Below are 27609 nucleotides of genomic sequence, written 5' to 3' on the forward strand. Positions count from 1 at the left end.
TCGACCGGGAGAAGGGGAGCGACGCTAGCTCGGCAGAGCTGGAGTCGCTACTCAAGCAGTTCTCCCTGGTAGACGGCTTCAGACGGTGCCGCCCTAACGACGCCGGAACGACCTGGAAGAACTCCCGGGGAGTGTGCAGCCGCCTGGACTACATCTTCCTGCACACGACCTGCTCCCTGGAGTCGGCGACGGTGTCCCCAGAGTGGTATTCCCACCACGAGCGCTTGACGGTGGTGGCTAACACCAGCCTGCCGGCATTCGGTCGTGGGTACTGGAAGCTGAACCGGGAGATACTGGAGGAAGACGACTTCAGGGCACTGTTCCGGAAAGACTACGCGAGCTGGGTTGATCTGAGAGACGGCTACAGCTCCGTGGTGGAATGGTGGGAGTCGGTGAAGGACAGGACCCGAACCCTGGCGCAGACGTACTGCAGACGGAAGGCGGCCAGGGAGAGGAATGAAGCTGCACAACTCCAGAGACAACTAGAGGAGGAGTACAGCTCGGCTAACGGGGGAGGAGCCTTCAATTCAGCCCGGGCACGGGACCTGAAGGAGAGGCTCCGCAAACTGCACACCGAGAAAACCAAGGCTTTCCTGGTCAAGGCACAAAGGGAGCATTATGAGAATAATGAAACCTGTTCCTCCTATTTCTTCAATCAGGTCCGAGGAGCCCAGAAAAAGAGGGTGATCCACAGCCTGAGAGGGGGAGATGGAGAGGAAGTGCTGGACGAGAGCAACAAGGTAGAAGCGGCCACCGCTTTCTACACGGAGCTCTTTTCAGAAAAGCAGACGGAGGTGGAGGCAGGCGATGCTTTTCTGGAGGAGCTGAAGGCACGAGTACCGGAGGAGGTGAGGGAGGACTTGGAGGGTCCGATCACGGCCGAGGAGCTGAAGGCGGCGCTCTTGTCCATGGAGAATGGCAAGGTGATGGGGCCGGACGGACTCCCCAAGGAATTCTACACCTGCTTCTGGGACACCCTGGCGGCAGATCTGGTGGAAGTGGCGCAGGAGATCTTCCGCCGAGGGAAACTCCGAGACACCATGAGGGAGGGCGTCATCTCCCTGCTCTTCAAGGGAGGAGACGCCGCTGACCTCAAAAACTGGAGGCCGATCACGATGCTCTGCGTGGACGTAAAGATCCTGTCCAAGGTCCTGACCGGCAGACTGAGAACCGCCCTCTCCCACATCATCCACAGCGACCAGACGTGCGGGGTGGAGGGGCGATCCGTCAGCTGGAACCTCCAGCTGACCAGAGACGCCATCGCCTGGGCCGAGGACCGGAACGTGCCCATGATGGTGGTCAGCCTGGACCAGGAGAAAGCCTTCGACAGAGTGAACCACAGCTATCTGTTCAAGGTGCTGGAACGCTTCGGTTTCAGAGAGAGTTTCAGCCGCTGGATTCAGATTCTGTACTCTGACGTGGGCAGCAGAGTGAACGTGAACGGAAACCAGGGGGATTTCATTCCCCAGGAATCTGGAGTACGACAGGGCTGCCCCCTTTCACCCCTTCTCTATGTTCTCTTCACAGAGCCCTTAGCAGAGGCGGTGAGACGGGACCCTGTCATCGACGGCCTGGAGATCCCAGAGGCGCGGGGGAAACCCTGAAGATCTCCCAGTACGCCGACGACACGACGCTGTTCCTGAGGTCGGACAGGGGGTTGAGGAGGGCCCTGCAGGTCATGGAGCAACACTCCAGAGCCTCGGGGTCGAAGCTCAACCGCCGAAAGAGCAAACTGAAGTTCTTCGGGCCCTGGAAGCACAGGACGACGGCGCCGGAGGGTCTCGAGCTCTGCACGGAGCCCCTCAAAATACTGGGGGTTTCCTTCCAGAGCCAGGACAACGAGACAAACAACTGGACCGAGAGGATCGCCAGGGTGAACGCGAAGCTGGGTCTGTGGAAAACGCGGTCGCTGTCCTACACAGGGAAAGTGATGGTGCTGAAAGCAGACGTCCTGCCGGCTTTGGTTTACCTGGCGGTGGTGTACCCGCTGCCGGCCAGACTCAGACGAGCGCTGCAAGGGATGATCTTCGGCTTCGTCTGGGGCGGCAGGTACGAGTGCATCACAAGGAACCGGATGTGTCAGCCGGTCGAGGAAGGGGGTCGAGATGTCCCACATCTCCCCCTGAAACTCGACTGCATCTTCTTCTGCAACCTCTGTCGGGCGCTGCGGGAGCCCAACGGCCACAAGTACCAGTACTTTGTCAGGCTGTGGCTCTCCATCCCGATGAGGCACTTGGTCCAGTGGTCAAACACTGGGCCCAAGGCAGAGAGGTGAGCGGAGTTCTACACCCACGCTGTCAAGTGGAGCAGGAGGTATGAGGCCACGAGACAGCCGGAGCTCTGCACCAACCACAGAGCTCTGTACAAAGAGGTGAGGGGGCATCTGGTCACCGACGAAAGGCTGCGAGTTCCCAGACAAGTCTGGGAAAGAACGCAGCCGAAAGAACTGGACAACGAACTGAAGGACCTCAACTGGATGGCCGTACACAAGAGACTGGCTACCAGAGAGGTCCTCTACAGACATTCGATCTCCAGGAACCCGCATTGCCCCCGGGACACGTGTTTCGTCGAGGAGACTCAGGAGCACGTGTTCTGGAGCTGCCCCTTCGCCAAGGCGGTGTGGGGCAGAATGGACAACACTATGCAACTCTTGGGGACGGGTGCGGTGCTCAGTTACCAGTACATTCTGCTGGGGCTGGCACCTACCGGAGTAGACAAGGGGACGCAGTTCCTGATGTGGCTGCTGCTGTCCCTCACAAAAAAAGGCCTGTGGGACGCAAGGAACAATCTCATCCGGCACAACATCAAGTGGGGAGCGAGGGAGCTGGAAGAGAGGATCCTGGCGGACCTCAGGAGGAGGATGAAGCGCGACGTAGCCAAATGGGGTTTCCCCACGGCGAGGGAGCGCTGGAAAGGACTATGGACCCAGTACAGGGATTAATGGTTTAACAGCAAGTGGAAGGGTTTGGAGGGACTCTCATAATAGCGCAAATTCACCCACACTTGCAATGATTGATAACAGATAATCACCGTCGTTCCGTCGTTGTTTTTATTCGTGGAGTATCAATATGTGTGAGATGTTTCTTTCTGAGATGTTTTTTTTTTTCGGAATAAAGTATACTTTATAAGAAAAAAAAACGAGATCAGTTAAGACCCCAGTGGAGCGGGAGGTGTTTCTGTGGGGCGGGCGCCTCCACGTTTTTGTGTTGATAGTTCCGCTGAACCTCTCTACCGCCCCGGCCCCCACATCGCTGGCCGGCACGAGATGTCCGGTCTTCTCGCGTTTGAGAGCACCTTGGGAGGTCCCGCTTAAGAAATTCCTCTCCCCTCGGCCGCTTGTGGCGTTGTGTAGGAGGAGCGCCCCTCTTGGAGAGTATACTTTGGGGGTTCAGCCCCTCCAGAGGCTCAGCCCCGGCGGATTTAGACGACGCGACTATCCATGTGGAGATGTCCCGGAGACCGCCGTTGAACTCGGAGTAGTCTCTCTCCCCTGTCCACCACGTCGGCCTGCCCCTGCCCGTCCATATCAGGCACCGGCGTCCTGGCTCTCTGCGGAGCTCGGCTAAGCCGGCCGATGAGACAGCCAGTCTGACCCAGGCTCACACCCCGGGATCACCAGACCCCCTAGGGGTATAATACAGAGCGCTAAAACCCACGGCGGACACGATCGCCTACCCTCTGACGCAAATACACACTTGTGTGCACATATTTCGGACACGAGGGGGCCGCGAAGGTGGAAATTTGGACCCAGAGACGCCGGACCACTTGGGAAGGCGGGGGCGGGACATCACAACTCAGAACGACAGACCATTGGCTCAGAAGGGGGCGGGACATCCAACACATAACGGACGCACGTTGGTTGAAAAAGGGGGGCGTGGCACCTGTCAAAAAGTTTGATGGAAGGTGTTGCTTCTCCTTACTACAGTGTGTGATCTCCTGTCCCAGCCTGAGGAACAGACAGTGAGCCTGTCTCTCAATAATAATAAAACAGTGTGTGATCTCCTGTCCCAGCCTGAGGAACAGACAGTGAGCCCGTCTCTCAATAATAATAATACAGTGTGTGATCTCCTGTCCCAGCCTGAGGAACAGACAGTGAGCCCGTCTCTCAATAATAATAATACAGTGTGTGATCTCCTGACCCAGCCTGAGGAACAGACAGGGAGCCTGTCTCTCAGAAATAATAATACAGTGTTTGATCTCCTGTCCCAGCCTGAGGAACAGACAGTGAGCCCGTCTCTCAATAATAATAATACAGTGTGTGATCTCCTGTCCCAGCCTGAGGAACAGACAGTGAGCCCATCTCTCAATAATAATAATACAGTGTGTGATCTCCTGTCCCAGCCTGAGGAACAGACAGTGAGCCCGACTCTCAATAATAATACAGTGTGTGATCTCCTGTCCCAGCCTGAGGAACAGACAGTGAGCCCGTCTCTCAATAATAAAAATACAGTGTGTGATCTCCTGTCCCAGCCTGAGGAACAGACAGTGAGCCCATCCCTCAATAATAATAATACAGTGTGTGATCTCCTGTCCCAGCCTGAGGAACAGTGAGCCTGTCTCTCAAAAATAATAATACAGTGTGTGATCTCCTGTCCCAGCCTGAGGAACAGACAGTGAGCCGGTCTCTCAATAATAATAATACAGTTTGTGATCTCCTGTCCCAGCCTGAGGAACAGACAGTGAGCCCGTCTCTCAGAAATAATAATACAGTGTGTGATCTCCTGTCCCAGCCTGAGGAACAGACAGTGAGCCCATCCCTCAATAATAATAATACAGTGTGTGATCTCCTGTCCCAGCCTGAGGAACAGTGAGCCTGTCTCTCAAAAATAATAATACAGTGTGTGATCTCCTGTCCCAGCCTGAGGAACAGACAGTGAGCCGGTCTCTCAATAATAATAATACAGTTTGTGATCTCCTGTCCCAGCCTGAGGAACAGATAGTGAGCCCGTCTCTTAGAAATAATAATACAGTGTGTGATCTCCTGTCCCAGCCTGAGGAACAGACAGTGAGCCCTTCTCTCAATAATAAAAATACAGTGTGTTATCTCCTGTCCCAGCCTGAGGAACAGTGAGCCTGTCTCTCAATAATAATAATACAGTGTGTGATCTCCTGTCCCAGCCTGAGGAACAGTGAGCCTGTCTCTCAATAATAATAATACAGTGTGTGATCTCCTGTCCCAGCCTGAGGAACAGACAGTGAGCCTTTCTCTCAATAATAATAATACAGTGTGTGACCTCCTGTCCCAGCCTGAGGAACAGTGAGCCTGTCTCTCAGTAATGCTCTATATGCTGTATGTAAATGTACTATGATGTGTTCATTGTATATGCTTTGGCAACACTGCAAATCAGCAGTAATACCAGTAAAGCTGCTTACAGTGTGGAGAGAGAGGAAAGAGGAGAGAGGGAGTGTGGAAAGAGAGAAAGAGGAGAGAGGGAGTGTGGAAAGAGGAGAGATATCACAGGACACTACAGGGCACTGGATATCACAGGACACTACAGGACAATGGATACCTGTAGCAGAGTGTATACAGTGTATACAGACACACTGACTAGACACTCCAGTACATTAACACTGCACTGAGAGAGAGGGGGGTTAATACAGACACACTGACTGGACACTCCAGTACATTAACGCTGCACTGAGAGGTTGGGGTACCTGTGGAAGAAGGTTGTGAGGGACAGGAAGGACAGCTCTTCCAGGCCGCCGGACACACTGGTGAACACCACCCCTGAGAAGCGTGTTGGGGTAGAAACCAGAGAGAGAACCATGGTCAGTGGCAACAGCACCCCCAGGTGTCACAGGCCCAGAGGGGGGACCCTCAGCACCTGTAGCTTTCATCTAGACCACAACAGCTACCCTGGACAACGGCCACTGGAGCCCAACCTGTATCTACACTGCTACAACATCCAGCGCTACATCATGCAGGCCAGCAGCCATGTCACCCTGCAGCTCACAGCTGGCAGCCCACTGGAGCCCAGCAGTGTGAGCCTGTCAGTACCTGGAGGGGAGAGTCCTGGGACAAACTAAGGCTGCAGCTGGAAGAGGTGTGAGTGGGGCCAGCAGGGGGCGCTCACCCTGTGGCTCATATGGGTCCTAATGCCCCAGTATGTTGTTTAAATAAAAGCTGCTGCAATTTTCACAAATCGCGATCTCTTAAACGCGTGTGATTTGAAGACTTTGTGTCATTTTCGCAAAGTTATTGACATCTGAAAAATTGTGGTCTCAAAAATAGGCATTTTAATAAGCGAAGGTTATGAAAACCGGAGAAAACAAATGACTCTGAACTACAGTATAGCAGGGTTTCCTGTCTCCTTTTACAGATGGACGATAACATACCAGATTCACACTCACCTTTTTCTATACATACATTGTCATTGATCTCTGCAGTACTAAACACATCACACTGAATTAAACCTACAAGGTTCAGAAATATGTTTCTTGTCTTCTTCCACAGCTCGACAATAACACAGCAGATTTACACTCACCTGATTTTAAACAAACGTGATGTTTACAGTGTTAATTACAGTCCAGATTCAGAGAGAATTTTTACACACCGATATTTTACACAGAAGACCGACACAGCTTTGTGGATCTGTCTCTCGTGGTTTAATTGAATGTGGCGCTATGAGACAGGCAATGCACTGGGATAGGGGGGTGCTGTTCACGAGCCAAGAGCATTTAAACACCAACACTGCTGCAGCTAAGTGTTTTACACACCGGGGTTTGTGCAGCAATAACCCAGAGAACGATCTTGGGCAGCGCACACACAGCTCCTCATTACAGAGCTCCTGCAGCCTTTCTTCAGTGTCAGCCAGCACTCAGGGAAGAGACTTGTACAACCCTTTCGACAAGGGTGAAACACACACCAGGGCAGTCAAGTGTATGACATGACATGGACAGATCTGAATGACATTTTAGGCTCTCGAAAAAAGTAAATAATTAAAGAGCCCATTTGTTTTTTGCCAAACATTCTTGCGATCGATTGACTGGCAAGCACTCCGCGATCGACTGATTGGGCACCCTGGTTTATATAGATTAAACAAGGCTGAACACAACACCAGGAAAGCGTTTAACTTCACTGTTTACATGAACAGTTATTAAGCAGCTCAGCCATCTACTAACTCGCCTGCTCTAGGGAGCGTCTCACAATTACCACACTAACCAGCGCACAAGGGAGTGTGTCAAAACTACCTCTCACGACACAGTCCCTCTGTGGACAGAGAATCGTCCACATGAAATGTCCAAACGGCAGGACGGAAGACAAGACTGACACGGAGCCCAAGTTTCTGTCCGTGAAGAAAAAAACTCGCCGCTGCCACCAAACAGATGTAAAATCCTGGGTTCGGTTTAGGGTTCTGGGCTTTCATATTGTAACGCTTCGGGGTTCAGGCGGGCACCCTTGCCGCATCAGGTCAACCCCTCACCATCAGGGGGTCGAACCCAGGACTCCTGCGTCACTCAACAGGGACCCAGCCCGGTGAGCCAAAGAGAGATCTCTGTACAGCCCAGTAGCTGTGGTCCTGCGATCACAGGGAAGGGCGGCGACGTCACCGCTCTGGTAAGCCGGCTCTTACACACCCTGATGACCGTATGCGTTACAATATGAAGGAAAACAGAGCTTTCACCGGGCGATTATCTCGATTTATTGGGAACTAAAATAAAGAAAAGAGCAGGAAAAAGGAGTAACGGGCACAGCGCGTCCACACCGCACTTTCCCCTGAGACACAGGTCAAATAAAACTGATTTTATTTAAACATTAAACGTAACTCTAAGAGGAGCCGTGTACTAGTCTGTCAGGGTCTGGAGCTGCTCACAGACACAGCGCTGGTGATAAACTACAACTCCCATAACCACCCTGAGCCACTTCCTGTCTGCGTCACAGTCCCTATTCCTCCTGGCTGTGGTGACGTCAGCGGGTCCCTCCCCGTTCTGGCAGCTTCACGGTCACCGGCGCGCGCAGGAGAGACTCACGCGGGATTTCATTTTTAAAAGTTTATTTTCTTAAAAATGGGAAAAAACACAGCAGGGTTTCCAGAGATATTTACAAGTCAGGAGTACAGCAGGCTGGTAGCGAGGTATATCTCCCTCTCTCGTACATGTTATTTTCCCCCGTTTAATTTCAAAAAAATAATATAATGCATTTAAACACGACACAACATCATAATTTCTATAATTACTATGATATTTCTGACCTCACCTCACTACCTGACAGTAAACCCGTCTCCCAGTGTGAGCAGTGGCCAGAGAGCTGGGAGAGAGTCAGCCTGTGTTCATGAGTCAGTGACGGGTTTAATCTCCACACTGACAGCAGGCAGCAGCTCAAGGTCTTTCTGTGAATCCCAGGTCCAGAAGACAGGATAGATCTTCTCCCCCTGAGGGAAGACCATATGAGTGAAAGTGTAGAGATGAGCTCTGGACTCCACTGTGTAAAAGGAGACCTTCCTCTCCTCAATATCCACACACACCCCCAGCTTCCTGGGCTTCAGACTGAGGGGGAGATGGGTCACAGGGGAAGTGAGAGCAGAGAAATCAGACCAGTAAGAGCTCAGACACCAGTAACCCCGCTGGGGAGAGAAGCTGAACCTCCCTTTCCTCTCTGCAGACTCTCTGGTCACTCCTATTCTCCACCTGCCATTCACCTCCACCTCCCAGTAGTGTCTCCCTGAGGTGAAGGCCTCCCTGCTCACGACACAGAGAGTCTGATCAAATCTGTGAGGCTTGTCAGAGAGACTCTTCCTCTGTCCCAGTCTCACTCTCTTCCTCTGTCCCAGTCTCACTCTCTTCCCATCCTCAGACAGGCTGAGCCAACAATGAGCTGTATCAGGGTCCAGAGTCACAGCAGCTGGAGAATAAAACACAAACATCACAACAGGCTCCTGCCGATCACAGTCCAACTCAACTCCATCAGACTGTGAAATGTCTTTGTCCCCAAACACACCGAGAGAGAAACACCAGTCAGTTACTAATGACTGCTCTTCCCTTCCAGAGAAACGACATCTTCTTCACTGTTTCACTAGTGTTACACATGGGAGTGATCCCAATATCCTCTAAATACAAACATTAAACACTTTTTTCACAGCGATGAAACTTTATTTTTTTAAACGACATTATTAATAAACACAGGACCGACCGGACTGCAGGAGAAACTACAGCCCGACCACTCGCTTTCAAACACTTCACAACCCACCACAACGACCTGTATACTGTAAGAAACTGGACAGCCTGTCTGTTAAACCGGTTTATTTCAAATCCCAGTTCAGCAGCTCGTTCATCTTCTCTGAGACCATTTTCCAGACGACGCAGAATAAAAAAGTGCTGAATTCAAAGACTGCATAATGCTCGTTTGTTACAGAAAAAAAATATAATGGAAAAAGCAAAACCTTGCTGAGATATAAGAAAGCCTTCCCACTTACTTTGAAAATGCCAAGAAATATCCAAAGTGTTCAATTTAAAGCAGAAATAACACATCCAGAAACCCGGAGAGAAAGACGAGAGAAACAGAGGCGCTCATACTGACTTCAGACTGCTCGTGTTCACTGTCCGCCTCTCTGATAGGAGACACCAGCTGTCAATCAGTGATCTCTGACCACTGAGAGACGGGGGCGGGGCTTATTCATGCCCAGAGCGAATGGGGGTTTTAATCGATTCAAGAAGCTTAATTCGCATGACTAATGAATACTGACTTAATACTCTCCTCGTACTTAATACTTCAGTGTAAACTCTTAATACTTAATACTGAGTAAATACTCCCCTTTGCCTGTCTGCCTGTCAATCTAGTGAAGATCAAAGATATTCTTATCAGCTCTTATTTTTTGACTCCTGGAGCCTAGAAAGGCTGACACAGTCACCTACATGAATTTATAAAAACACCAGCAGCCATATCACCCTGCAACTCACAACTGGCAGCCCACTGCAGCTCAGCAGGTGTGAGCCTGGTCAGTACCTGGATGGGAGACTCCTGGGAAAAACTAAGGCTGCTGCTGGAAGAGGTGTGAGTGGGGCCAATAGGGGGCGCTCACCCTGCAGTCTATGTGGGTCCTAATTCCCCAGTATATCAATGGGGACATGATACTGTAAACAGGTGCTGTCCTGTGGATAAGACTTAAAACCAAGGTCCTGTGTGGTCATTAAAAATCTCAGGGTGTTTCTTGAAAAGAGTAGGGGTTTAACCCTGGTGTCCTGGCCAAATTTACCCCTGGCTTTTACCCATCATGGCCTCCTAATAACCCTCCTCTCTGAACTGGCTTCATCACTCTGCTCTCCTTCCCAATGAGAGCTGGTGTGTGGGGAGTGTTCTGGCACACTATGGCTGCAGTCGCATCATCCAGGTGGGGCTACACACTGGTGGGGGTGGAGGGGATCCCCATTACCTGTAAAGCGCTATATAAGTGTAAGCAATTATTATTAATACCTGAATTCATTTCTGGGCTCAGAGCGCCTTTATTTCAGTGATGAGAGAGGTCGCCCTCTTCTGGACACTGCAACTCTGAAGCCATCATGACAACATCTTCCACTGATATTTCACACTTATTCTGTGTAGAACAGGACACAGTGTCAAACACTGACTTACTCCACAGGAGAGTCTATCAGTCTGGAAACACAGACACCCTCTAGATCACTCCTGTTTGAAACGAGGTCCCCAATATCGCAGGCAAACACCCCAATACACACTCACTCTGGTGGGACTAGTGAAATAATATTGACACTCCAGTGTCATTCTTAGTGAAACACACCACTGGGTCTCTTAATGACCAGGACCATGTGAGAACACCAGCTGGGCTGAAGAGAAAGACTCCAAAGTTATTACCCCTGGCCAGTAAGAGGAGCCCTACAGCCCCAGTAAATACCCCTCTTAAACTAACCATGAGCACCTGACTCTGAGGAAAACAGGCCACAGAGACACTGACTGACTTCATGTCACTGAAACACTGTCAGTAAAGAGAGATCAGAATTAATTACCCCCTGTCCTGAGAGGAGGGCAATTCTCAGCTCAATACTCTACTGCTCCTTCCTTTCACAATGCTGGCATGAGTAACTGAACTTCTTATTTTGGCAGGAAATACATTATTTCTTGTATTACTCTTGGCCTAGGAATAGTCCCTCAATTCAAATTACATATCCCCAACTGTTATAGTAGTTTTCTTCACACATAGATTCTTAGACACACAGTCACTGTGTCACACTAAGGAGATAAAGACCTGTCTGATATGGAAACACAGAAGCTAAATTTACTCCCCCTGCCCTGTAAAGAAACACCCAAATCTGAGGTAAAAACCCCAATCTCTACTGACAGTAGTGATTAATGAGCTGATGTTGAAATGACTGATCTATTCTGAGACAAACACCCCAATGAGTCTCTTACTGAACCCCCATCACTGCAGCCTGTCTCAGTAGAGCTCACAGCTCTCAGATTTATTCTCCAGATCAATCACAGCCTCAGGGAGCGCAGTGGGAAGGCTCTGATTTCCTAGCGCAGCACAGTGGGAAAAAGACAAAGTGTAGCTACAGTTTCCCTGGAAAAGCAATGCAAAAGAGGGAAGAAACACCAAACAAGATGAATAAGGCCACAAACTGTACAAAAAGAAAAACAATCCTTACCATGGAGAAAAACACAAAAAATAATCCTTATATTGCAAAAAACCCTCACCCTACTTCCAAGGATTTAGCACCAGCTTTAAAGCCCTATAAGAGAGACAGTGCTTCTCTTGTGCCTTCAGACAGGCCTGACCAGACCTGCCTTCACTCCCCTTTTATACACTGCAGGGCTGTATAGACTGAAACACACACTGAGACTGGGGAGCATATGGGGAAAAACATTCATGCCCAGATGAAAATAAACTTTTCTTACTTAATACATCCTCCTGTAAATCAGGATATATAAAAAGAGAAAAATGGGGTTTGTTGTATGTTCTGTGTTTTGGCCCAGTCTTACAAGACGTACGGTAATCTGAAAAGGGCACTGCTGTTAGGAGACATACGGTAGTTAAACAGGTACAGGCAGCAAAAATTGTCCCCAGGTACAAGGATGCGTTTACAGGGATTCAAATCTAGTTTATGTCATTTTCAGATAGGAAACTGGTTTTTAAACATGGAATGGGAAGATATTTTTTTAAAACCCAGAGTAAGAGAGGACAGCAAGCTGCAGGAAAGCCCAGAGTAAGAGAGAGAGACAGAGGACAACAAGCTGCAGGAGAGCCCAGAGTAAGAGAGAGAGAGACAGTGGACTACAAGCTGCAGGAGAGCCCAGAGTAAGAGAGAGAGAGAGAGACAGAGGACAACAAGCTGCAGGAGAGCCCAGAGTAAGAGAGAGAGAGACAGAGGACAACAAGCTGCAGGAGAGCCCAGAGTAAGAGAGAGAGACAGAGGACAACAAGCTGCAGGAGAGCCCAGAGTAAGAGAGAGAGAGACAGAGGACAACAAGCTGCAGGAGAGCCCAGAGTAAGAGAGAGAGACAGAGGACAACATGCTGCAGGTGAGCAAAGAGTAAGAGAGAGACACAGAGGACAACAAGCTGCAGGAGAGCCCAGAGTAAGAGAGAGACACAGAGGACGATGACCGACACCAACAGAAAGATTACAAGAGAAATGAGCAGAGACTGTATTTTTTAGATTTTCTGTACTACAAAAGGTGAAGATGTTGCTGTCATTTTTTTCATGTATAACGGTCATGTACCCTAGGATTTGGACAGCTGATTGTTACTGGCTCTGCTCCTGATTCCTCTGATATTTCACATTTATTCTCAAAATCCAGGGTCACAGGCTCTGCAAAATTCAGCCTGAAGACGCTCACGAAGGAGTGACACTGACAAAGGAGTGAGCAGAGCTCAAAGGACATGGCCTTTGGGTAGAACGAGTTTTGGAACACCTTCAGCCCCTCTGGAAGAACTTTCTACTGGCCACTAGGTGAAGATCTCTTAAGGATCCCAATAGGATTTCATGTACTACATTACAGACGTGACACTGAAATACATCTTCTATTTACCTACCAGGAACAACCAATTAACACTAAAGAGATCGTCTGAGAGTGTATTCAAGAACCTCTGACACGAGGGCTTAAAACAGCCCCTGTGTAAGCAAGAGGAGACAGACCTACCTGCAGCACTGCAGATCCACTGCCATTCTGAAACACAAAGATACAGACACTGTTAATAACAGATACACACTGGAGCACAGAGATACAGACACTGTTAATCACATACACACACTGGAACACAGAGATACAGACAGTGTTAATCACAGTCTCACACTGGACCACAGAGATACAGACACTGTTAATCACAGTCACACACTGGAACACAGAGACACAGACACTGTTAATCACAGACACACACTGGATCACAGAGATACAGACACTGTTAACCACAGTCACACACTGGAACACAGAGATACAGACACTGTTAATCACAGTGACACACTGGGACACAGAGATACAGACACTGTTAATCACAGTCACACACTGGAACACAGAGATACAGACACTGTTAATCACGGACACACACTGGTAATAAGATGTCAGTACAGTCAGTGCTTTCAGATAGCAGAGTTTCACACAGTGTACATACGTGATTTAGGGATAGGAGCTCGCTTCACAGCATCTATAGAAAGAGAGAGTAGATCTTTATTGTATTAAAGACCTTTCTTGCTTCATACCTGTTATTATACCAGAGTTTATCCTACAGTCTGCAGTCAGTCCATTTTAGGATCCCCAGTCTCCACTGCAGTGTGGATCAGAGTGTCAGTGAGTGTGAGCAGCAGTGGCTGTAAGACTGGAGTCTCACTCAATAAGACTGAGCAGCACAAGGCAATAAGACACACAGACACATCACAGGACACCCTGGAGTCTGGTGCTTGAGCCACTGAGAGATGAGAAATAAACAGTCTGCTGTTAACAACAGTGAGGAATATTTCACATTTAAAGACCAATCATTGATACTGAAAACTGTTCCTTGTTCAGTCAGATGAGTGAAAGTGTTGGCAATTCTCAGACAGCCTGAGTGACCTGTCCCCACAGTGACCAGTATCACTGACTGAGATACAGAGATGTCCTGCTCACTGGTCACACTGCCTGATCTCTGGACATCAGCTGGACAGTGAGAGATGACCAGTTACACTCGATGGTGAGCACATCTACACCAGGCCTGATCCAGGAAGACTGACACACAGACAGTGCGCTTTTGTGTTTTTGTGTATGGCTCATGCATTCATCAAGACATCTCAGACAACCTCATCCATCGTACACATGTGTAGAATATAAATAAATGATATATAGTATCTTACAAAAAATGGTAATTGTACCTAATTTTAATACATTAAAACATCTGCTATCCCAAACACAGAATATTTCAGAAAAACCTGAATGTAAAACAAGATGCAAGCTATTATTTATGATGAGAAAAATGTCCTTTAAGGAAAGTGAATGGGTTTATGGTGTGGGAAATATGTCAAATATTTCAAACATAATCTTCTACTTATGTGTGTAGAGTGGGAGAGCTGTATAAGCTGTTGCAGGTTGCAAAAGAAAAAGAAGAAGCTAATTCTATGCTGCAAAGTAATGTAAGACAGCAAAATATGCAACATTTCACCTTTGAAGTCTTCATGCATTTCATAGAATTAAACCTCATTTGTTACTTCCAGTATTCCGTTTCCTTGTTTGTTTTTTAATAGAATCTCTTCCATTATGTTTTTAAACAGGTTTTTGCTCCCCTTTCTTTTTAAACCTCTCTCACACTCACTCTGGTGGGACTAGTGAAATAATATTGACACTCCAGTGTCATTCTTAGTGAAACACACCACTGGCTCTCTTAATGACCAGGACCATGTGAGAACACCAGCTGGGCTGAAGAGAAAGACCCCAAAGTTATTACCCCTGGCCAGTAAGAGGAGCCCTACAGCCCCAGTAAATACCCCTCTTAAACTAACCACGAGCACCTGACTCTGACATGTCTGAGCTGCTCTGAGGAAAACAGGCCACAGAGACACTGACTGACTTCATGTCACTGAAACACTGTCAGTAAAGAGAGATCAGAATTAATTACCCCCTGTCCTGAGAGGAGGGCAATTCTCAGCTCAATACTCTACTGCTCCTTCCTTTCACAGTGCTGGCATGAGTAACTGAACTTCTTATTTTGGTAGGAAATACATTATTTATTGTATTACTCTAGGCCTAGGAATAGTCCCTCAATTCAAATTACATATCCCCAACTGTTATAGTAGTTTTCTTCACACATCGATTCTTAGACACACAGTCACTGTGTCACACTAAGGAGATAAAGACCTGTCTGATATGGAAACACAGAAGCTAAATTTACTCCCCCTGCCCTGTAAAGAAACACCAAAATCTGAGGTAAAAACCCCAATCTCTACTGACAGTAGTGATTAATGAGCTGATGTTGAAATGACTGATCTATTCTGAGACAAACACCCCACTGAGTCTCTTACTGAACCCCCATCACTGCAGCCTGTCTCAGTAGAGCTCACAGCTCTCAGGTTTATTCCCAGATCAATCACAGCCTCAGGGAGCGCAGTGGGAAGGGTCTGATTTCCTAGCGCAGCACAGTGGGAAAAAGACAAAGTTTAGCTACAGTTTCCCTGGAAAAGCAATGCAAAAGAGGGAAGAAACACCAAACAAGATGAATAAGGCCACAAACTGTACAAAAATAAAAACAATCCTTACCATGGAGAAAAACACAAAAAATAATCCTTATATTGCAAAAAGCCCTCACCCTACTTCCAAGGATTTAGCACCAGCTTTAAAGCCCTATAAGAGAGACAGTGCTTCTCTTGTGCCTTCAGACAAGCCTGACCAGACCTGCCTTCACTCCCCTTTTATACACTGCAGGGCTGAATAGACTGAAACACACACTGAGACTGGGGAGCATATGGGGAAAAACATTCATACCCAGATGAAAATAAACTTTTCTTACTTAATACATCCTCCTGTAAATCAGGATATAAAACAGAGAAAAATGGGGTTTGTTGTGTGTTCTGTGATTTGGCCCAGTCTTACAAGACGTACGGTAATCTGAAAAAGGGCACTGCTGTTAGGAGACATACGGTAGTTAAACAGGTACAGGCAGCAAAAATTGTCCCCAGGTACAAGGACTGGTTTACAGGGGGTCAAATCTAGTTTATGTCATTTTCAGATTGGAAACTGGTTTTTAAACATGGAATGGGAAGATATTTTTTTAAAACCCAGAGTAAGAGAGAGAGAGACAGAGGAAAACAAGCTGCAGGAGAGCCCAGAGTAAGAGAGAGAGAGAGAGACAGAGGACAACAAGCTGCAGGAGAGCCCAGAGTAAGAAAGAGAGACAGAGGACAACAAGCTGCAGGAGAGCCCAGAGTAAGAGAGAGAGAGACAGAGGACAACAATCTGCAGGAGAGCCCAGAGTGAGAGAGAGAGACAGAGGACAACAAGCTGCAGGAGAGCCCAGAGTAAGAGAGAGAGAGACAGAGGACAACAAGCTGCAGGAGAGCCCAGAGTAAGAGAGAGACACAGAGGACAACAAGCTGCAGGAGAGCCCAGAGTAAGAGAGAGACACAGAGGACAACAAGCTGCAGGAGAGCCCAGAGTAAAAGAGAGAGAGACAGAGGAAAACAAACTGCAGGAGAGCCCAGAGTAAGAGAGAGAGAGACAGAGGACAACAAGCTGCAGGAGAGCCCAGAGTAAGAGAGAGAGACAGAGGACAACAAGCTGCAGGAGAGCCCAGAGTAAGAGAGAGAGAGAGAGAGGACAACATGCTGCAGGAGAGCCCAGAGTAAGAGAGAGACACAGAGGACAACAAGCTGCAGGAGAGCCCAGAGTAAGAGAGAGAGAGACAGAGGACAACAAGCTGCAGGAGAGCCCAGAGTAAGAGAGAGAGAGACAGAGGACAACAAGCTGTAGGAGAGCCCAGAGTAAGAGAGAGAGAGAGACAGAGGACAACAAGCTGCAGGAGAGCCCAGAGTAAGAGAGAGACAGAGGACAACAAGCTGCAGGAGAGCCCAGAGTAAGAGAGAGAGAGAGACAGAGGACAACAAGCTGCAGGAGAGCCCAGAGTAAGAGAGAGAGAGACAGAGGACAACAAGCTGCAGGAGAGCCCAGAGTAAGAGAGAGACAGAGGACAACAAGCTGCAGGAGAGCCCAGAGTAAGAGAGAGACAGGGGACAACAAGCTGCAGGAGAGCCCAGAGGACAATGACCGACACCAACAGAAAGATTACAGCAGCTGAGAAATGAGCAAGAGACTGTATTTTTTATATTATCTGTACTACAAAAGGTGAAGATGTTGCTGTCAGTTTTTTCATGTATAACGGTCATGTACCCTAGGATTTGGACAGCTGATTGTTACTGGCTCTGCTCCTGATTCCTCTGATATTTCACATTTATTCTCAAAATCCAGGGTCACAGGCTCTGCAAAATTCAGCCTGAAGACCCTCACGAAGGAGTGAGACTGATTAAGGAGTGAGCAGAGCTCACAGGACATGGCCTTTGGGTAGAATGAGTTTTGGAACACCTTCAGCCCCTCTGGAAGAACTTTCTACTGGCCACTAGGTGAAGATCTCTTAAGGATCCCAATAGGATTTCATGTACTACATTACAGACGTGACACTGAAATACATCTTCTATTTACCTAACAGGAACAACCAATTAACACTAAAGAGATCGTCTGAGAGTGAATTCAAGAACCTCTGACACGAGGGCTTAAAACAGCCCCTGTGTCATCAAGAGGAGACAGACCTACCTGCAGCACTGCAGATCCACTGCCATTCTGAAACACAGAGATACAGACACTGTTAATAACAGACACACACTGGAACACAGAGATACAGACACTGTTAATAAGAGACACACACTGGAGCACAGAGATACAGACACTGTTAATCACAGACACACACTGGAACACAGAGATACAGACACTGTTTATCACAGACACACACTGGAACACAGAGATACAGACACTGTTAATCACAGACACACACTGGAACACAGAGATACAGACACTGTTAATCACAGACACACACTGGAACACAGAGATACAGACACTGTTAATCACAGACACACACTGGAACACAGAGATACAGACACTGTTAATCACAGCCACACACTGGAACACAGAGATACAGACACTGTTAATCACAGTCACACACTGGAACACAGAGACACAGACACTGTTAATCACAGTCTCACACTGGACCAAAGAGATACAGACACTGTTAATCACAGTGACACACTGGAACACAGAGACATAGACACTGTTAATCACAGACACACACTGGAACACAGAGATACAGACACTGTTAATCACAGTCACACACTGGGACACAGAGATACAGACACTGTTAATCACAGTCACACACTGGAACACAGAGATGCAGACACTGTTAATCACAGACACACACTGGAACACAGAGACACAGACACTGTGAATCACAGACACACACTGGAACACAGAGATACAGACACTGTTAATCACAGTCACACACTGGAACACAGAGATACAGACACTGTTAATCACAGTCACACACTGGAACACAGAGATACAGACACTGTTAATCACAGACACACACTGGAACACAGAGACACAGACACTGTTAATCACAGTCACACACTGGTAATAAGATGTCAGTACAGTCAGTGCTGTCAGATAGCAGAGTTTCACACAGTGTACATACGTGATTTTGGGATAGGAGCTCGCTTCACAGCATCTACAGAAAGAGAGAGTAGATCTTTATTGTATTAAAGACCTTTCTTGCTTCATACCTGTTATTATACCAGAGTTTATCCTACAGTCTGCAGTCAGTCCATTTCAGGATCCCCAGTCTCCACTGCAGTGTGGATCAGAGTGTCAGGGAGTGTGAGCAGCAGTGGCTGTAAGACTGGAGTCTCACTCAATAAGACTGAGCAGCACAAGGCAATAAGACACACAGACACATCAAAGGACACCCTGGAGTCTGGTGCTTGAGCCACTGAGAGATGAGAAATTAACAGTCTGCTGTTAACAACAGTGAGGAATATTTCATATTTAAAGACCAATCATTGATACTGAAAACTGTTCCTTGTTCAGTCAGATGAGTGAAAGTGTTGGCAATTCTCACACAGCCTGAGTGACCCGTCCCCACAGTGACCAGTATCACTGACTGAGATACAGTGATGTCCTGCTCACTGGTCACACTGCCTGATCTCTGGACATCAGCTGGACAGTGAGAGATGACCAGTCACACTCGATGGTGAGCACATCTACACCAGGCCTGATCCAGGAAGACTGACACACAGACAGTGCGCTCCTGTGTTTTTGTGTATGGCTCATGCATTCATCAAGACATCTCAGACAACCTCATCCATCGTACACATGTGTAGAATATAAATAAATGATATATAGTATCTTACAAAAAATGGTAATTGTACCTAATTTTAATACATTAAAATATCTGCTATCCCAAACACAGAATATTTCAGAAAAACCTGAATGTAAAACAAGATGCAAGCTATTATTTATGATGAGAAAAATGTCCTTTAAGGAAAGTGAATAGGTTTATGGTGTGGGAAATATGTCAAATATTTCAAACATAATCTTCTACTTATGTGTGTAGAGTGGGAGAGCTGTATAAGCTGTTGCAGGTTGCAAAAGAAAAAGAAGAAGCTAATTCTATGCTGCAAAGTAATGTAAGACAGCAAAATATGCAACATTTCACCTTTGAAGTCTTCATGCATTTCATAGAATTAAACCTCATTTGTTACTTCCAGTATTCCGTTTCCTTGTTTGTTTTTTAATAGAATCTCTTCCATTATGTTTTTAAACAGGTTTTTGCTCCCCTTTCTTTTTAAACCTCTCTCACACTCACTCTGGTGGGACTAGTGAAATAATATTGACACTCCAGTGTCATTCTTAGTGAAACACACCACTGGCTCTCTTAATGACCAGGACCATGTGAGAACACCAGCTGGGCTGAAGAGAAAGACTCCAAAGTTATTACCCCTGGCCAGTAAGAGAGCCCTACAGCCCCAGTAAATACCCCTCTTAAACTAACCATGAGCACCTGACTCCGACATGTCTGAGATGCTCTGAGGAAAACAGGCTGTACTGTGACCCCAAGCTTCTCTCTGTCTGTGTGTCTGTGTCTCATGGAGAGCAAGCTGGGGTCCTGTATGTGAAAAGATGAATTCCTAATGCAAGAGATTGTATATGGCAAATAAAGAGATCTTGATCTTAAACATGTGTCATTTTTACCATTTCTGTGACAAGTAGAATTGACACAGCTTTCCAAACATCTGTTCTTCTTGATGTGAAACTGCAGAAACATGTCCTGTACAGAGTGTTTGCTCACTCTTTCAACACTGAACAGAATACATTTACGATGACTTATACCTGCTGTTGGCTTCCTGTTACTGTTGGTCCCAGTAAACAGCAAGCCAGCAATGAACAAACTGTGTAACGGGTTGTGTGTCGTCCTGAATTCTTTTTTTTTTGTCTGTCATTCCTCTATCTCTTCACATTCATCTGCGCAAAATACACAGAAATACTGTTTCTTCCCCCTTCAACTTATACCTCTCCTGCATTTTACTGTGTAATTCCCAGTTCAAGTGTATTTGATGTCTGCAGACTGTAGTCTAAAAGCGTTTGAGGTTTTTGTGCTTAAAGATTTAGTGACTGACCAACAATAACCTAAGACATTCTTATTTTGGCAGGATATCAAGAATAAATGATGTTGGGTTTTTCTATCGCTCTGTTTGTTCAGACAGATCAAGTCCTGACTGTTTCTTCCTGCTGACCCATCAGCCTGGTTAATGTGTGAAGAGAAGCAGCCATTTCTCAGACAAGAGAGAGGCCTACAGGCCCCAGAGGAGCCCCTGTACCAGAGTCCCACTGCTGCCTCTCACAAGAGGCTGTGTGTCTGTGAAGCTGCAGGGGAAGAGCACTGTCATCATACCATCATTATTGTGAGACTGGCTCTGCTCCTGAATATTCCAGTTATTCACAAATCCAGGGTCTCAGACTCTGACACATTCTGACAGATGAAGAATGGCAAGGGGCTGTGGCAAGACGGACTTCCCAAGGAATTCCACACCTGCTTCTGGGACACCCCAGTGGCAGACCTGGTGGAGGTGGAACAAGAGCTCTTCCATCAGCAAAAAGCTTGGACACAGGATGAGGGAAGGTGTCATCTCTCAGCACTTCAGGAGGGGTTCAAAAGATGCTCTGCATGGACATCAAGATCGTGTCCAAGCTACTGGCCATTAGACTGAGGACCGCCCTGCCCCACTTCATCAACAGTGACCAGACATGTGGGGTGGGAGGGTGATAAGTCAGCTGGAACCTTCAGCTCACCAGAGATGCCATCACCTGGGCCGAGGACCAGAACGTTGCCATGATGGTGGTGAGCCTGGACCAGGAGAAAGCCTTCGACACAGTAAACCACAGCTATCTGTTCAGAGGGCTGGAGCACTTCAGATTCTGAGAAAGTTTCAGCTGCTGGACAGAGATGCTGTACTCTGAAGTGGGCAGTAGGGTCAACATGAACAGACATCTTTGGGATTTAATCCCCCTGGAATCTGGAGTAGGACAAGAGTGTCCTCTTTCTCCTCTTCTCTATGTTCTCATTATAGAGCTGTAGGCAGAGGCACAGGGGAAGTCCTCATGATCTCCCAGTACACATGACGCTGTTCCTGATTTCAGACAGGGGGTTGCAGAGTGGGCTGCAGGTCAGGGAGCAGTACTGCAGAGCCTCAGACTTGAGGCTAATAAACAGAAAGAGTAAGGGCAAGCTCTTTGGACCCTGGAGGGACAGGAACATGCCGCCAGCAGGTCTCAAGCTTTGCATGGAGCCCCTAATGATACTGGTGGTTTCATTCCAGAGCCAGGACAACAACAACATAAACTGGACAGAGAGGACCGTCAAGGTCAACGTGTAACTGGGCCTGTGGAGGACTCGCACACTGACTCTCATGGGGAAAGTGAGGGTGCTGAAGGCAGACACCCTGCTGGCTTTAGCTGACCTGGTCGTGGTGTACCCTCTGTCAGCCAGACTCAGACAAGCGCTGCAAGGGATGGTGGAACAGGTACGAGTACATCACAAGGAACCAGATGTGCCAGACAGTGAGGAAGGGGGAGAGATGTGCCGAATTTCCCCCTGAAACTCCACTGCATCTTCTTCTGCAACCTCTGTCACTAGGGGCTGGACCCCATCGGTCACAATTCTCAGTACTTTGTCAGGCTGTGGTTCTCCCTCCCAGTGAAGCATCTGATCCGGTGTCAAACACTAGTCCTAAAGCAGAAAACTGACCGGAGACCTACTAGGAGGTATGAGGCCATGAGACAGCCAGAGCTCTGCACCAACAAAAGGCACTATACAAGGAAGAGAAGGGAGGAACTAGTCACCAGGGAGAGACAGATGATCCTACAGGTCACCGGGGAGGGGCTGACGATCCCATGGGAATCCTGGGTAAAGACTCAACCCAGAGGACTAGACAACAAGCTGAAGGCCCTCAGCTGGATGACTGTGCACCAGAGCTGGTGACCAGAGAGGTGTCATGGCCTCTGCAGCCAAAGGGCGCTCCTACTCTGTCCTGTCCCTAGTTTCCTGTGGTTTGCTATCCTTCTGGTGTCTCTGTCTCTGGGGATATATATGTCCGGGTCTCTCATTCCCCTTCGCTCATCATTGACGTTCGGATGTCCTGAGACCCGCCCAGCACCAGGTCGCCCCACGTCCGCTGCCTGAGAGCATTGGTTTCTATACGACTCCTGAACAGCTGAGCCCAGGCTAACCCCTGTCCCACCACTACGCATAGGGTCTTTTTCACTCTCCTGCCTCTCCACGATTTGTCCCCTCCGACATCCGTGACAGAACGCTGAGCCTCCTACTGACCCTGCGAGCGGCGCTTTTTTGTTTTTCCACAGTTTTTTTTCCCCTGGGCTTTTTTTTTCTCTCAGCTCTCCTATTCTAATCGCGAGATTCTTTTTCCGACTCCTGTGCCTGTGAGCGGGCCGTGTGCCTGGCTTTCCTCGGGTTGTCCACTCCGATATCAGTGATAGAATGTTGAAGGTGCCTATTGCCCAGTCTGCGGTATTTTTCCCGGGTTTTTGTCCTTTTGTTTGTTTCTGCCTGGTGTTTTGCTTTTTTCACTTCCTGGTTTCCCCTTCTCTCTGGTCCCCCTGTCCCCTGTGTTGTAGAACTCTTGGTTCCTATCTGTTTATTGTGGTTTGTTACCCTGGTCTCCCAGGTTTATTTCTGTCGTTGTTTGTGCTTGTTTACTTGCCTTTTTTTAGTTTTATGTCTCCGGAGCACTACCCCAGCCCCCCCTTCCTCTACCCAATAAAGGTTTCTACCCTGGAGGAGTGGGTAGCTCTCAGCCATGGACTCCCAGAGGTTTCCTTTCAGGTAAATGAGGTTTTTCCTCCCCCCAGCTTATTTGTATGGGCGTCAGGAGCCGCCCATGAAGGGGAGGGGGTACTGTCATGGCCTCTGCAGCCAGAGGGAGCTCCTACTTTGTCCTGACCCTAGTTTCTTGTGCTTTGCTGTCATTCCGGTGTCTCTCTCTCTCTGGAGATATATATTTCCGGGTCTCTCATTCCCCTTGGCTCACCATTGACGTTCGGATGTCCTGAGACCCGCCTAGCACCAGGACGCCTCACGTCCGCTGTCTGAGAGCATTGGTTTCTATACGACTCCTGAACTGCTGAACTGTTTCATCAGAGCACTGCACAGTATTGAGGGCTGAAGAAAACCCAGAAAAACTGTTCCTTAGTGCTCCTGTTGAGAAATGGACAATCGCAGTTTCAAAGCCAGGACTGCAGCCAGTGGTAACACCCAGGAGGCTTGGAGGGGCTCTTATTGTGTGAACCAGCCTCACTGACCACTTGCAAAATAGAATGATTGATAATGGACAATCACTCTTTTTGAGACGATTTAAATTCTGTAGAAGAGTTGTTGTCAGAATTGTATTCTCTGTAAGCACTGTGCACTGCACATTGATGTAATAAAGTGCATTTTCTTAAATAAACTACACCCACTGGAACTTCTGTGTCCATCTGTGTGTTTGACACAGTGTGTCTCTGATCCACACAGAGTGACTGTCTGCAAGCTTGACTTTCTGAATTCAGACGTGTATCAGCATGTATCAGAGTGTGAATCAGTGTGTGTGTCAGAGTGTGTATCCGTTTCTGTATCACTGTTCCTGCTGTGTGTTTGAGCTCCAGGTATATTTCAGGGGGGAACTGTTGCGAAAACAGACTCACAGTGTAAAAGCTCTGCTCTGGACCCGGGCTCTGGAGTCAGCAGACTGTAGACTTCAGTCACTGGGGAGACACACAGAGAAATGTCTCATCAGGGCTGCAGTAACAGAGTAACAGGAATAACATGTTCTACTGGACTGGGACTGTAGCCCCTATTAAAACGTTCCTGTTAAACTATATACAGCACAATATAACAACACACTTACTGTCATAAAGATTTGTGAGACTGGAGATTTTAAGATATTTCACCTAGAATTTGAATCATTGACTGATAAGCTGCTCTGATAAATACAGCCACTGCACAGAAAATCCATTGACAATATAAGAGAGAAACAGGAAATATATAAGCTGTCCAGAAAGACATCAGTGTGTTTCTCTACTAACCTGTTGTGGAAATCTTTATTGATTCCTTCTTGCAGAGATCCTCCAGTCGCTCTTTCAGTCCAGAGACAGCTCTCCTCACTGCCTCAGGAGAGAAGTGTGGACGGACAGGGGTGCTGGGTGAGTCTCCAGCTCCAGGAGGGACACAGACAGACTGGAAATCCTGCAGCAGGGAAGAGAAAGAGGAGTTTCCAGTCAAACACAACACACATTCCTGGGGAGAAGCCAGGAGCAGCTCTGTGTGAGAGACACCCTTCTGTACTGCAGAGTCACAGAGCAGTGATGTTACCTGGAGGAAATGGATGTGATCCTCTGTGTGTGAGAGCTGGTTCAGCTCAGAGTCTCTCCTCTTCAGCTCAGCGATCTCCTTCTCCAGTCTCTCTAGAAGTCCTTCAGCCTGACTCACTGCAGCCCTCTCTTGAGCTCTGATCAGCTGTGTGACCTTAGAGCGTGTTCTCTCAATGGAGCGGATCAGCTCAGTAAAGATCCTGTCAGTGTCCTGTACTGCTGTGCGTGCAGAGCTCTGAGGGAGGAGACACACAGTGGATTATTGCACAGGAAAACACTCAAACTACATTATGCTGTATGCTCTGTTTCCAAAGGGTACTGTCCAGTGTCCAGCTGTGGAAATGTGTGTCTGTGTGTCCACTCATCTGGTGAATACCCACTCTGAGTGACTCCACAGCCTGTCTCAGCTCCTGCAGCTCCTTCTCTCTCTCCTGGAGTCTCTGCTGGGTTTGTGTCTGTGTCTCCCCCAGCTGCTTCTGTGGAGAAACAGAGACACTCAGGACATTTCTGCTGTAAGAGAATCACATCACAGAGACACCCCTTAGAGTCACCCTGGGAAATCCACACTCTGTATCCCTGATGTCTTATCCACACGAGATGTGTTTCCTGGTCCTGTCTGACATGCTCCTGTTTCATGTCTAATCTACACCGGCAGCGTGTGCAGCGCAGCAGACACCTGACACCTGGGTCTGCACATCTGTATGTGAGGTGAAATGTAAAAAGAAGATAATTGTGTTTCAAATGATATATAAAACATCATCTAGAGATAGTTCAGGTGGGGAGCTGCGTCAGCATGCGTAGGCTGCAAAGGAACAAGCAATAGGTTTATTCCATACTGAAAAAAAAGAAGAAAGAAAACACAACGTTTCAGCCGTGGAGCCTTCTCACACCTGAAGAAGAATAAACCTATTACTTGTTCCTTCATGATCTAGAGATTTCAGATTTCATTCATCTCAATATACAGTAGTGTCCTGACTGCTCTCGGCATCTCAAAACAGAGGACTACAGCAGTGCTGATGAGCCTTGCTGCCACTAGTTTCTCAGAGTGCTCAGAGGAGACACTGTGGCTGACATGCTTGACCGCTGGATGAGGTTCTGGACCAGGCAGATCATTTCAGAGGACAAAAGGAAACATGTTCTGTGTCAGATTGACTCCATGAGAGCCCAGCGTATATAAAAATAGAGTTTATTATTATAAATAATAATACTATTGTGCTGAAATTAAAGCAGGACTTCATTAATGAGGGTGCAGTCTGTTCTAGAGGTGTTGAGTGTGTTGTGCATTAATGAGGGTGCAGTCTGTTCTAGAGGTGTTGAGTGTGCTGTGTGCAGTTGTACAGGTTCACTGGTGCTTCATGAGGACAGTAAAGAGGGAAACAGTGAAGGAGAGGAGGACGAGATAATGAACAACAGACAGAAGAACAGGAGACACTTCAGAGACACAACCACTGTGGATCACAGCTGAGTACATGAGCAGGACTCAACAGTGGAGATCCAGCATTACAGATACAGTAAATACAGTCCAGAGATCACTTAAAGCCTCCAAATATCCTAAATATCCTTTTTACATCTTATACTAGACACTTTATGAACAGACACAAAGTCCTCACCTGTTTCTCTGTCCTTCCTGCTGCAGCTGAGACAGTATCATGGCCTCTGTGTTCATCCAGTAGACAGAGATAACAAACACACTTCTGGTCAGTACGGCAATAGAACTCCAGCAGTTTGTCATGAGTGGAGCAGATCTTCTCCTGCAGTTGTCCTGTGGCCTCAACCAGCTTGTGTTTCTTGAAAGCAGGAGATTCATAGTGAGGCTGGAGGTGAGTCTGACAGTAAGAGGCCAGACACACCAGACAGGATTTCACAGCTCCCCTCTGTCTCCCAGTGCAGACATCACACAGCACATCTCCAGGGCCAGCAGGACTGTGAGCAGGAGGAGGGCCACTGCACCCTGTCTCCTTCAGTTTCTCCACCACTTCAGCCAGGATGGTGTTTCTGTGAAGATCAGGTCTTGGGGTAAACGTCTGTCTGCACTGGGGGCAGCTGTAGATCCCAGTCTGATCTTCCTGATCCCAGCAGTTCTTAATACAGTCCTTACAGTAACTGTGTCCACAGAGCAGAGTCACTGGATCCTTCAGCAAATCCAGACACACTGAGCAGCTGAACTGGTCCTGAGAAAATGGAGAAGTGCCTTCTGCCATTTTTCTGACAAGTAAAACCTACACAGAGAGGAGCAGTAGAGACGGAGCTGCAGTGAGGCTGTTTCTAGTAAAACGAAACTGATCTCTGAGTTTCACTTCCTGGATCTGCACAGAGCTGCAGGGGTGTGATTATTAGGGGGTGTGGTTGTTAGGGGTGTGATTAGGGTTGTCAGGGGGTGTGGTTTAGAGCTGCAGTTATGAAACGGCTTTGTTTTTTTTAAAGTTTTTTTAATAAACGTCGATGTCAGTACCTGCTCAGGTGAAGTCAATCCAGTTGTTTGTGTTCCCAATAATCAAAACAATAAAATACTAACTCGCTCACACAACATGAGAAGATCAGAGCATGATGGTGACAGACAAGAGGAGGCCAGCTGGCCCATCCAGCTGTTTAATCGTTGGGAGTTATTTGGCTCCAGGATCTCCTCCAGCTGTGTTGTGACAGAGGGGTGTCACAGCTCCACATGGTGCAGAGGATTTCACTGTCCGGGTGTGAGCTCTTACTGCGAGCAGTCCAGCCTGCTGTGTCTCTCTC

At 47.8% G+C, this 27609-nt stretch overlaps 1 protein-coding gene across 3 annotated transcripts in view; it reads right to left on the reverse strand.

The window, feature by feature from the left end:
* LOC148834039 (E3 ubiquitin-protein ligase TRIM39-like) overlaps positions 1-27163 on the reverse strand; it is a 35857-nt gene extending 8694 nt beyond the window's left edge. The window contains exons 1-10 of one of the 3 annotated variants that reach the window (XM_088917570.1): positions 26487-27163; positions 25257-25352; positions 24878-25111; positions 24592-24751; positions 24211-24270; positions 18650-18682; positions 17719-17745; positions 13562-13594; positions 13093-13119; positions 8019-8842 (exon numbers count right to left, since the gene is read on the reverse strand). In XM_088917570.1, coding sequence (XP_088773696.1) covers positions 8271-8842; positions 13093-13119; positions 13562-13594; positions 17719-17745; positions 18650-18682; positions 24211-24270; positions 24592-24751; positions 24878-25111; positions 25257-25352; positions 26487-27077 — 1833 coding nt within the window. In that variant the 5' untranslated portion in view covers positions 27078-27163 and the 3' untranslated portion in view covers positions 8019-8270. Of the gene's footprint in view, positions 1-8018; positions 8843-13092; positions 13120-13561; positions 13595-17718; positions 17746-18649; positions 18683-24210; positions 24271-24591; positions 24752-24877; positions 25112-25256; positions 25353-26486 lie in introns of those variants that run through there. The other 2 variants (XM_088917567.1, XM_088917569.1) reach the window with 2 other exon arrangements.
* Between the last annotated feature and the right edge of the window lie 446 nt (positions 27164-27609).

This window comes from Atractosteus spatula, chromosome 5 (genome assembly GCF_055471065.1).
Source record: "Atractosteus spatula isolate fAtrSpa1 chromosome 5, fAtrSpa1.hap1, whole genome shotgun sequence".
In the NCBI taxonomy this organism is placed as follows: Eukaryota; Metazoa; Chordata; class Actinopteri; order Semionotiformes; family Lepisosteidae; genus Atractosteus; species Atractosteus spatula.